The sequence below is a fragment of the Polyergus mexicanus genome, unplaced genomic scaffold (assembly GCF_030449975.1).
Source record: "Polyergus mexicanus isolate NDT 795.1 unplaced genomic scaffold, iyPolMexi1.0 SCAF_11, whole genome shotgun sequence".
Lineage (NCBI taxonomy): Eukaryota > Metazoa > Arthropoda > Insecta > Hymenoptera > Formicidae > Polyergus > Polyergus mexicanus.
Genome location: NW_027223331.1, coordinates 60,953 through 73,760, shown reverse-complemented (window position 1 = coordinate 73,760; position 12,808 = coordinate 60,953). Strand labels below are relative to the sequence as shown.

Here is a 12,808-nt window from a genome sequence, read left to right as displayed (position 1 = left end):
CCCCCCCTTTCTTTTTTTTGCGAATTTGAGATCGATTATCGCTTAGCGAATCATTGTAACCAGTCTATTTTACGGTGTTTCATACAAAATATGTATCACAATATTTCACAATTTATGTGTCCATATAAACGTGCATTAATCTGTAAAACTACAAATATAAACGTGCAAACAAGTAAAGTAAAATCTGTTTTACTCATCTGTAGGAAGATTGTATATATCACTCTTCGTATATAAAGAGCACATCTTTTATGGGATAATATATACATATATTATATTTCTATAAATAAATTTTTAGTGATCGGTAATGAGTAATATATCGCGCGCTTCGTGTCTTTACGAGCGTCGTAAAGAATCCACGAGAAGATTTGTTCAATTTGTCCTAACCAATCGACACTACAATGTTTTGCTCGCGATACTGTTATATCGTCCCACGCAATTTCTCATATATATATATATATATATATATATATATATATATATATATATATCGAAATTTAATCACGACGAATTGTAACAAACGCCTTTTACGAGATTATTGATCTACCCTCCATCCCTTTGTATTGTATAATCACTTATACTCAAATTTCTATTTCAGAACCGTATTGTCGACTCACATTCGATGGGTGGTCCTGTTGGCCGAACACTCGAGCGGGATCGACCGTGTATGCGCCCTGCCCGAATTTCATCACCGGTTTCGACACATCGTGTAAGTACACGCTAATATCTATTACGATTTCAAATTCATAGCTATTATTTTCCCCATGGTTACCAACGTAAAATGAATGATTAATCGTTTATGTGAGTTATTTAAACGAGATACATTTGAAATTTTGCGCGTTCTGCATAGATCAAAAACAAAGATATCTCACATATAATTCTTATAATTTCCTGAAAAGATTAAATCACATTTTGGCATCTCAAATCTTATATTTTTACCTCCCCACTCTCTCTTCTCGCTATTATATTAATGATATTAAAAATTTATCACACTTTTTATAAATGTGATAAATATGATATTTTCATAATAATTTGATAATTTTATCGTCGGAAAAATACACATTATCAGTTCACTTACCCAACGATATTAAATTATTTCCATTTGACCTTGTTGAATACTCGTTTCGCACAATCTGCAATTTGCGAGAGAATTTGCGACAGATTTCCGTTCACATAATGTCTGTCGATACATTAATGGATATGTTTAGCGTCTTGGGGCTCGATAGCATTATTTACGTTGATGTTAACACAGAAATGCAAATATTGTTTGAGCTACTCAAAATTATAAAATTTATATTGAAATTTGAAAAGTACTTTTAAGAATAGTATAAAATCTTTTATCGTTACCGTTTCAAAATTTCGATTATATATTCTATATTTTATAAAACATACTAGTTTTTGAGCAAAGATACTAATGGGATTAATAAGTATTTATAAAAGAAAGTGTGTCGCAAAGAATGCATCTATTATTGGCTCGATTAAATGCTTACTACATAATTTAATAATTGATATAACATGTTAATGCGTATTGATAAAAACATATATACGTACATGTACATTATACATTATGAAGATAGAAGACGAATGCATGCTCTGTAACGACATATTTACATTTACCGATGCCATGAAAAAAAATCTTTATTACATAATATTGGCACATCGTGCTTTTTATTTTTTCTGTTTTACATAAAATTAACAAGCAATTCTTGTATTTTATTCGAGGTTTTCTATTTCTAAAAAAATTGTCCATTAAAAATCTTAAACTTTAAACCTCCGAAAATGGAAAGAAAAACGGTTTCTTCTAAACTTTATTTATGATCACTGTGTGTGTGTGTGTGTGTGTGTGTGTGTGTGTTTCTTAAAGAGAAATTTGCGCACAAAGCTTTTTAACATATATGAAAATATTTGCAATGAAATTAGCAATTATATATATATAATAAAGTATTACTATTTATATTTGCAAATTATTATCGCGGAGCAAATTGCGTATAAAATTCATATTTGATATTCCATTCGTTCGATCGGTTTAATCGAATATGATACTTTTGAAGTCCAACACATTCAAATGATCATATAAAACGCTAGTGATAGCAGGATTTCTCATTTCTTGAAACTTTACGATGATCTGATCGTATCTTGTCGCAAGATTCTTCAAAGTCACCGGCGATAACATTGTCACAGCCATGAAACAGGAATCCGTGTTATTAGCTTTAATAAGACCTTCTATTACAGTAAGCTTGAATTCTTCTAAATTGGTATGACGTTCAAATACACGATCCAGGAAATGATCGAGAATCTTGGCCATGAAATGCACTAATGATGACGAGAAAATCTTGACTAATTCCGGCAGGTGTTGACCGAATTGCAGGCCGAAACATTTATCGGTTGACGTGCACTCTTGCAGTTTTTTCGCATAGGTTAACAGCAAATAAGACCTCACGTCCTGCGTAGGTACCAAGACGGATGAAAATATCTTGAGCATATCGTCGACGAATCGCATATCGGTAGACTTGTTTGAGGAAAATCTGTTGACATAGCTAACGACGAAATCTTCCACAAATAGATGTACAGCGTTATTGTACGGAAAGAAACGTGATTTTTTAGGATGGGTTGTGTTCCAATGCGCCTTCAGTATGGAACGAAAGATATTGATGAATTCCTTACTACGTATTGTAAATTTAGTCTCATCTTCCGGGAAAAGATATAACATCGAGAAACGTCTCGCAGCCATGGATAAATCAACATCGACGATAAATAAATATTTTTTCATTATATCTTGAGTGAAATTTTCGGACAGAAGATTGCAAACGGGTGCGGTAATCTCTTCCAGGAAATTAATTATATATTTATTCGTCTTCTGAGCGTCCAATCCTAACAATTCAAGATCATTTATTACTTCGAGCCATATTTCAAAGTATTTGGAGACATATTCATTGGGAATGCTGGGAAGAAGTTTCATTTGCGAAAGTAGTTCTTCATCTTTGAGATGCATCGTGTGTGTTATTAAGCAATATAGAGACCAATTGTCCGGGTTTGGTGCCATAGACAAGAGTTTCTGTACCGCCTCGAATATAACTTGTCGTATGGAATGATGACTCTCGAGAGTCCACATCTCTCGCAGAAACTCGGTAAGCTCGTCCATGGGAGCTATTTGATACATCAGCCTGACCCCGTGCTTCCGCGCGCCGACACGCATTTTATACAACTTGCGCGCGAATGACAATACTTTCGGCAAACAAGATCGCCTACTAACATTTGTTAGGGTCATCAGCGCTATCGATAAGTAATCTCCTTCGCATAATTTGGCTACGAGTTCGAGAGGTACTGGCGGATTGGAAAGTCTCATGATCGATGGTAAATGACGCACGAGTTCGTAATTTTTGCTGGCGTCCGGATGACCGGCATCAATCGTTGTTTCCGTAGGTACGAGGGATTCTATCAGTTTTGTCAGTGTGTCACCGTGAAGTAGTATTGCCAGGATAGTCAAGGTAGAAGTCATATCGTTCGTATCTTTATATTCTTTATGTTGGTGCAAATAATTCATGCAACTCTCGACAAATCTGATGGGTATGTCCTCGTACCAGCGCGTAGCTCTGACGAAACGTTGCACTTGCTTGCACAAGTGCTGCTCCTTGCATTTCACCAAATAGTATTCCCAATTATGAAGTATATCTTGCGGATTTTTCTTCAATAGAGCGAGCGCCTCGCCTGACTTTATCATGTCCGCGATCTTCTTCCGGTGGTCCAAGGTGCGATACAATTCCGGTTCTTGTTTTTGCAATATCTTCAATATATTCCGCATATCCGAAACGAACATGCTGTCGGATGATATTATTGCCCGTATATCATTTAATAGCCAATCATAGCTTTTAATCGTCATACGCTCTATCTTCGTACCTGATTTTTTGCATCTGTCGTTAAAGTCGTACATTGCCACGGTGAAGCGGCACAAGATGTGTTTCTTATAATCGGTTCCATGGTTTAGCCATGTATCGAGATTTTTTGGAATAATTTCTGCGAAAGTTACAAGACATTTTCTCTCGTACTGTGGATATTCTTTGAGTAGATTAAACTTTATGTACCATCGATTTTTTACATCTATCAACATGCAAAGTAGCTCGTCGATTGGCATATTGTAAATAAGTCTGAAATGTATAATAGCTTCGATCATTCCTTCCACCGTACATCCGTATTTTACATAAAACAATTTTGTAATGTCGAACAGAAGGGAGTTGAGTTTCTCGTTTAAATGAGGTATATCGTATAATAGTAAAAGATGATCCATTGTTCGTTGGAATACCATAAACTCCTCGTTTTTATGCCTGTTTAAGAAATATTTCAAACTGTCGGTTAACGCATCATCATTCTCATTGATCTTGCAAGCGTAAAACATTTGGAGAATGAGATCAAGTCGATCTACATCAATTGAAGCTTTACTTATTTTTTCCTTAATAACCGGTATCCCTTCGTTAACGGGTAAATAACAGATCCAAGCTCTCTCGTATTTCTTTATTATATTATTATACTGGACTTCTCCCAATTTCTCCTTCTCGAGCTTAATTCTAGCTTGCTCGATCCGTTCTTCGGCAGGTAATACTCGCAACAACGCGGGCGTTATATTTTTGTCCTCGTCGAGAAGTTCAGTACCGTATTTTGTCATGTAGGATTTACGGAGCAGTTTGTATCTTTCATTTTGTGGATAGTATTCTAAGTATTTGAGGATGCTATCTGTGTCGAAGCAAGAACTCTTCGCGGGCAATAGACCTATAAATATACTTTCCATTAGTTCTATGCTGATCTTTCTGAGCGGTAAGATATTGATGTACAAACGCGGTTTTTTATTCAAGTATCGCTGTCCTTTCTTCAAGAATATCTCGGCGCATGTGTTACTCAAAGTAATTTTTGGCGGATTAGCTTCGTGCATCTCGAGCAGTTCTGCGAAAGCATCCGCTCGCTTTTTCACTAATTTAGGCAGTAAAAATTTGTATTTATCGATATCGACCGGGAAAGGAGCGCGTTCGGTCGCGTTTACGGGTTTTAACAATTTGAGATAGCGCACGATAAGATCCGGATTCTTGCGGAAAATCTTTTTAACAATCCCAACTGATAGCACGAGCTTTTGCTGTTCGACTGTTTTATAAACGAAAGCCTCGTCGCAAGCCGCGATCAGCGGATAAGCGTTATAAATACCGTAAATAGATGCTATTTTCGTGAACAATTGCTGCGCCAATTCCGGATCAGTCAATCGATTTGCGAGTGCGGTCACGATACGTACCCTCGTTTTCATAGAGACGTAAGGGAAGACATGTTCACAAAAGTACTCGGCGTTGACAATACTCTTGTGGCTGCCATCGAAGAACCAAGCGGCCTTAAGAGCACGATTCACTATCGTCCAATCCTCGGATTTAAGGGCGGACGTTATATCCTCGTATTTCTTTTTATTCACCGCGATTTCCACTCGCAATATAGGCAGCAATTCCTGTGGAAGTTGCTCGGGATCCCCGCTGGCCTGGTACGAAGTTAATTTTCCAATCCAACATAGCTTCTGGCTGGCGGTATTGCCTGGCACCGCTTGAATCGCGCGCAGATACGGTATCTGCAGATCACTTTGCATTTCATGCATTATCCCGTACCACTTGACGACCAACGAGCGCGAACGAAAGATATCTCAGTATACTCGGGTATATAAATATTTCGCAAAATAATGTTTGTTAACCCTCGCTGTGTGTTTGTTATTCTGTCGCGTTATCCGGCGAAACCATCGCTCCGGGGGCAAATACAAAATAATTATCTTGTTTGTTTCATTCGTGTCGGTCGAAGATCACATCGATCCGGGATCGATACTTTTGACGTGTCCCTGGTAACGAGATTTTTTTCACTCGAAAGATGCGATTACTGCAAATTTTGATGCGAGCCGTTTCCGAAATGCACGATGCACGGAAGTATGTGACGCGAGCCGAAGTATGCGACAAAAAACGGATGGTCGCCAAAGGCAACGCGCGAAGGCAACTTCTCTTCTCACGCCCGTATGTAACTAATATAAAAGTTAAACGTCACTCGCGCGCACTGAAACATTGTAACGCGATATTTATATACACAGAGTATCTTATACATTCCATGTATAATTTGTACTCAGTTTAAGATTAGTTCAAGTTGAACAAGCGATTGCGCAACGTTTCGTAAATCCTAGTCTTCTCCGCACCGGTATGCAGCTTTTCCATTTTTCCTTATTTACTCTCGCAAGATGATTCACGCAACGATCGGTGAACGATATGTGTTTCAAGTTGCCAGAGAACCGAACAATCACGAGTGAAGACGAGTAAACGTCCATGGAAGAGGCGCATGCGTCTCGTGATTCGATGCGTTCTATCGTTCAACGTTGAAGGCAACAATGCCATCACAATGCCTTCTCAGGACTGTACTGCGAAAGATTAGTTCACTCGACTGTCAGGTAGTGTGCGGAGCTTGTATCGTTATTTTTCTCTAAATCTATTCTTAGATAAACAAAACTTTTGCCACAGCGTAAAAAAATTGTAGAATAACTCATCGCGTATATGTGAAAAGTTTAGTTAGATATAATCGTAGATAGAAAGTGATTTATAGAGTGGTTAATTTTTGCACGCATTATACAATGGAGATAAAAGACCTTGCAAACGAAACTATGAAAAAAAACATTTCTGTCATCTATCAAAATATTTCGCAGGCGTGATATTACCGGCTTGTAATAAATAGATTTAATGGAGCTTCAAAAGGCGCAGGACTATTTATATTAAATAATAAACTATAATAAAAAAGTATACTACCTGTCAGACATTCACGAAAACATTAATTCCTTCCCATGACCGTGTTCAATACGGGGGGGGGGGGGGAAGTTACCATAGCTATATTATTTTGTATTATTTTGTTGAATACATTTATATATTTTCTTTATTTTTCGTTATTTAAGTTTTATGTTATGGTTCTCTTTAACTCTTTTAATCGGGTAATCTTTATTGTACTCAGAAATTTCATGGTCTCGTACAGATTATATTAAGATTAGTTTTTTATTGGATAGGAAATAGAAAAAAATCTGCGTAATTCAAATTATCTACAGTTTAACGCGATAAAATCGAGATGGGTCATCCATCACTTTTCAAATTTTGACAACAAATAACATTTGCAAAGAGTTTTCTGTTTCTATGGACTTAACTGTTAATCTTTTGACATTCCTGATAACAAAAATTGATTTGTAATTTAAAGTACAAAAAGAGTGAATGAATAAAAAATACATTATTATTACAAATGTAAAATATACTAGAAAAAGTCAATTTTCTATTGCCGATTAGATTTTGCGGACAGAATGATCACAGCTTATGTTTCATATTCTTCCAGTCCCAGCGCTGTTCTCCTTTACGAAAGGTTTTCATTCCAGGTTCAATATTAATGTTTAAATAATCGTATACATTTCCGCCGTGCTTCAACGGCGTCCACTTAATTGGAGTCAAGTTCGTAATCACGGGTGTTGGATTCCTAGAAATGGATTAAGAATTAATTATTAATACACGATTGTAAAATTACGTAAAAATTATCAAGTACCCTGTTTTAGCAAAATCCGTCCACATCTGCGTTAAACGATTCATTATCTTGTAATCTTTCGAATCAGATGCAAGTGTTGAAAAGCCCAAATATTTTATCATATAAGGATAAAATAAGTAAAAAAGTTCCTCAGAGTGAGTCACACCTGTGTAAAATATTGATATATGCAATAAAAATGAATACTAAAAGAAAATATAATTTTTATTTTAAAATTTTATTTTTGCTATTTCTGGAAACTAAAAGAGAGAGAGAGAGAGAGAGAGAGAGAGAGAGAGAGAGAGAGAGAGAGAGAGAGAGAGAGAGAGAATATGATTCAAATATCCTCTTCTCATAATAAAATATTAATAAATTTTTTAAATTCTTATCTAATAAAATATTTCACAACAGAACTACGTTCGCTTTCTCTTTTTTGCAGTCATATAAATTATTGTTAGAATATGTTTTTTATATATTTCTTGTTTCAAGCTTATAATATAAGCATATTTGTATCTGTTAAGGATCAGTGATTCTTATAAACTTCTTATGAACTTGAATAAATTAACAAAGTTGTACCTGGAAGCGTAATGTTTAAGAATTTCTTCCAGGGAGAAGTTTCACTTTCATATGAAAATATGTACAAATAGGTCGGCTCATTAGTATCAGAGCTCATTTGAGTATCGGCTATCTCCATAATGCCGCGATAAAAAAGTACATCGCCTAAAAAATCAGCGTAATTAATTAGAGCTTCTTCTGACACTGTTTTATTACCAAAGTATAAAAATCGTAATTCCTCGATTGTGATCGGTATCTGTGGTAGTGTAGACAAAACTCTAGGTAAGATGGTCTTCTTGAAATCGGAATCCAGTTCTTTAAAAGTCTCCTTGTTTAAGCCTGGAATCATTTAAAGAGTATGATTACTGCATAATGATCATCATCACAAGATGCTACGTGTTTCAAACGAATAATATTTCAGAAAAAAATTTTTCAAGAAACGATCAATCTCGTAAAAAATTATAGCCCAAGAAAAATCAATTTTCAAAATATTATATTAAATTTTTTATACACACAATTTGTAGAGTCTAAGAATAATGCGGCACATGTATGTGATACCGTATATCTGTATACTGTATACTATATATGTGATATTAGATGAGATACTGTATATCTCTTTCAAAGTATCCAGTATGCATACGTATACATGTATATTTGAATAAAGTGTAAAAAATACCCCCGTTAAACTTAGCCTTCCAAATTTATTTAGCTTTGATTGGGAGGGTGAGGGGGGTGGGGGCTAACTTAATAAGGGTGTAAAAAATACGACGAGCATAATGCTATTTTGAACTGAATGATTATTTTGACGCATAATTATGATTTTTATGCATTTGGAATTAATAAAAAAATCCTAATTTATCAGCGCTATTTACATATGTATATCTATAACATTATTCATAAAAATATTATTTTAATTATTATTTTAATATCGAAAGTGCTTAGATTATTCAGTACTAGTATTGTACAATATTACTCTTATTGTTAGCACAGATCACATTGCGCGAAAATTTGTATATAGAGATAGAATTAGTAAGACTCAAATAAACGTACGTCTGATGAGGTTGCTACATGCAAAGTAAGATCCTTCGCAACTGTTACAACCTAAAATATATGGCACTTTAACTTGACGGCGTATTAACGTGCTTGGATGTTCCGAGAAAAATGGATTCGGCGATTCGTGATCTAAACTGGGCGTAAACGCTATTACATGTTGTAGACATTCCTGTAAGAATATATCACCGAACAAAATATTTAAGTCGAATAGTCCATAAATATCTAATTCGTAGCACTTTTACATTATAATAGAATGTTAAAATATTTACTGTTTTTGTCAGCAACTTCTGTTCGGCTTCTCTGAGTTTCCTCGCGTCGATCGTTTTGAGAAATTCATAGGCGACCTTCGGATCTGAGGTCGCTCTACCGAGGTACTCGGCTAATTGGAAACCTTTGTTCATCGCTTTATTTGTCCATTCATTAAAAGCCCAAGGATTTGCGGCGACGCCGCTTTGCGAAATCGCTTTGTGAAATAAACCTGTAGAACGCATTCGCAAGATTTTCTTTCTCTTCTGTATAATTACGATAACATACAGGATACCATCTTAGAATCGATCTTTTTAATTATTGATTCCTTGAGCAGTTTGCAAACTCGATATTTCCAATCTTTTGTTATCGAAAATATTGAGTTAAGTTATATATATATATATATATATATATATATATATATATATATATATATATATCAATTATTATTAAAACTTTTTTACATATTTATTTTGCAATTCGAATTTCAGAATATTTAAATCAACATTCCTTGAAAATATAATTTAATTGAAACTATAATAAATGGTCTTATTCCATTTTATCGATTCGAGAAGATCTTTTTAACATTTTCCGTCTCGGAATGTATTAGCCAATGAATCTATGATTAAATGACTGATTCTGAGACACTGTGCATCGATAAACCTGTAATTGATACCTTCGCTTAATGGAGACAGAGTCAAATAATGTACGATGGCTCCGCCAGCGCTTTCGCCAAAGATGGTGACATTTTCTGGATCTCCGGTGAACTTCGATATATTCTTTTGAACCCATCGTAATGCCATGACAACATCCTTCATACCTTGATTGCCCGTTGCCACTTCATCGTTAAGATTTAAGAAACCTGAAATTATAACGTCTTATAAAGGGTACTTATGTCTCTTGCAGGGAATTACTCATATCAGAAGAAGATTACTCCCCTACAACATATTTAATTAGCGATAAAATCGGAGGTGTGTTATCTTTTATGCAGTTTCATCTTCTCTTTCTCACAAAATTTCATTAATAAAAAATTTAAAAATTGACTTTTTTTTTCCCCCAAAAACAACCAATTTTTTACAACATAATTTTTTTATTATGATACGGATTAATGTATCAATTTAACGTACCGAGAACGCCTAGTCTATAATTTAACGTGACCAATACCACGTCCTTCCGGACAATATAATCGGGACCGTAAATGAATGCATCACCGGAACCTATGCTAAAACCGCCGCCGTGTATCCACACCATAACCGGACGTTTTCTCCATGATTCGATGTCTACGGTGTACACGTTTAAGTAGAGGCAATCCTCGTCGCCGATCATTTCGCGCGTGGTAAGATCCTTCTGAACGGCGACATTTCCGTGTTTTGAAGAATCTCTGCTGCCTGACCATGGTTCTGGCGGTGCCGGATCCTAAATATATATAAATCGCCTCTGTGATTATTATATATCTCTCTCTGATATAATATCTTTATCTTGAATAAGAAATATACGCGCGTGCAATGAATAACTCCCGCAATTTGTCCCACTTTGTAGTTTTTTTCCTCTGTTTAATCGACATTTGCAGAAAATTGACAAAGTGGTAATAGAAATCGGCACACGCCGGTTCTTCATTGAACAAGTCTTGCTTATTCGAAACTGAATATTAATCCTTCCATCGTCGTCAATGAACAAAAAAGTCTATTTTCGTGAAGAAAACGCAGAGTATGATTATATACAATATAAAAAAACATGCGCGCGTTTATGTGTACATCCTTAAATTACATATATTTAAAATTTGTTATATTGGCGTGTGTGTGTGTGTGTGTGTGTGTGTGTGTGTGTGTGTGTGTGTGTGTGTGTGTGTGTGTGTGTGATTTTCTTGTTTTACTATGATAAATTTTTATTGACGATGCATAGAATGTAACGTTGTTTTTAAACACTTGAATTAGAACAATTTTGCAATGTTGAAATATAATATTTAGAGATAACTTTTTTTTTGCTGTACATTGTGTGTTTCCAAGATTAAGGATTATCGCGAGAATTCTAAACAATATATATATAATAGTAATAATATACCTAATATACCTATAGTAGTAATAATATACCTAACTTAAGCAATAAACCAGATGAGACACAGTCGAGCATTCTCAAGAGTTAAATTGGCAAGAATACTCGACTGTAATTGATCGATTCGTTTACTATTGTATACTTAAGTTCTACCGCTTACGTTTTTATGTGTGCTTTAGTTACACAAATCTTATATCTCTAATAGCGATAAAATTAATTTATACATAAATTGTTGAAAGAAAAACTCTTCAAGCGATTACATCTGAGAATGTCATTGTTTTAATTTAAAAATTAACTTATATAAGGATTACTTCTTTTTTAATTTTCTAAAACTGTTTTTTAGGATTGCTCGCAAATTACTCAATGGTGATTGATCATTTCCCAAATTGTTTGCAATTGTTTAATATAAGATTATCTGACAAAATATTAAGAAAACTAGAAAAAGTTTTCACTTCATGTCATTTACCTAATTATTATATTTATTTAACTGTAATTTCTTTACATAACCAACTTCTCTCTCTCTCTCTCTCTCTCTCTCTCTCTCTCTCTCTCTCTCTCTTTTCCTATCTCTCGAATCCCAACTCTGGATCGAATTCTGAATAAACTGTCGCTTGAATCACACGTTAAATAACAAAAATAAAGGAGTGTGAGATATTTACCTTGAATCTGAGTTTACCAACCGGTGGTTTTGCATACGGTATTCCTCGGAAAGTTATGTAATTGCCACCCTGAATATTTTCGTCGATGATACCGATTAATTTTCCTTCACGCACGTTTACGACCACTCTGTTGCTGTTCATGATGGACACTGAAGAATGACGACGGAACGGCGCTAATAAGCTGACCGATCTACGCAACATGACTGTCGACGTGTCTCTGTCGAAATTATGCAACCATATTTACACTCGTGCAATCGAACATCCAAGCATGATTGTTGAACGGCGCGAGTGACTTGCGAGTGATTGAATGATTCGCGAATGATTCACTATTTCTCAATGACTCATTGTTTATGATACATTATCAGTAATGCCGCTGATAATTAGATAGTATCATAACAAGCAAATATAAATCCACGTTTAAAGCAGAAAAAGATAATGCATTAGAAAAGAATATGAATTAAATTTAACAATATCTTTTTTCTGAAAATTCTCTCATTATTTCGTGCATTTTCGTTAAAATTGGAGTTATATAATGATCAGTATATCACATGATTTGATAGTGTTAATAAAAAATATATTGTAGTATCTATTGTGATTTTTCGGGAGATTTAACATTCCCCCCCCCCCCCCCTCCCCAAGAGCAGCGAATGCAAAAATATATCAAAATATAAAAAGAAAAAAAAATACATGGAGAA

The 12,808-nt window shown here is 34.9% G+C and overlaps 3 protein-coding genes across 12 annotated transcripts in view; 1 reads left to right on the top strand and 2 right to left on the bottom strand.

The window, feature by feature from the left end:
- The window catches only part of Dh31-r (Diuretic hormone 31 Receptor), a 71,605-nt gene that overhangs the window by 24,390 nt on the left and 34,407 nt on the right, over positions 1–12,808 (top strand). For all 9 annotated transcript variants that reach the window (XM_070304329.1, XM_070304321.1, XM_070304326.1 and 6 more), the window contains one exon: positions 596–706. In XM_070304329.1, the coding sequence (XP_070160430.1) occupies positions 596–706 (111 nt within the window). The remainder of the gene's footprint in view (positions 1–595; positions 707–12,808) is intronic.
- On the bottom strand, positions 1,614–6,433 carry LOC138937751 (uncharacterized). Its single transcript, XM_070304315.1, has one exon. It carries the CDS (start codon positions 5,618–5,620, stop codon positions 2,024–2,026), a length of 3,597 nt encoding a protein of 1,198 aa, XP_070160416.1. The 5' UTR covers positions 5,621–6,433; the 3' UTR covers positions 1,614–2,023.
- Positions 7,252–12,383, bottom strand: LOC138937753 (juvenile hormone esterase-like). 2 transcript variants are annotated; one of them, XM_070304318.1, is made up of 9 exons: positions 12,114–12,383; positions 10,903–11,085; positions 10,530–10,818; positions 10,079–10,264; positions 9,426–9,634; positions 9,154–9,325; positions 8,125–8,442; positions 7,573–7,717; positions 7,252–7,506 (listed from the first exon to the last, which is right to left on the bottom strand). In XM_070304318.1, exons 1-9 carry the CDS (start codon positions 12,312–12,314, stop codon positions 7,341–7,343), a joined length of 1,869 nt encoding a protein of 622 aa, XP_070160419.1. In that variant the 5' UTR covers positions 12,315–12,383; the 3' UTR covers positions 7,252–7,340. The 2 variants fall into 2 exon arrangements, with proteins under 2 accessions (XP_070160419.1, XP_070160420.1); XM_070304319.1 differs by lacking the exon at positions 10,903–11,085 and having other exon boundaries at positions 12,114–12,380.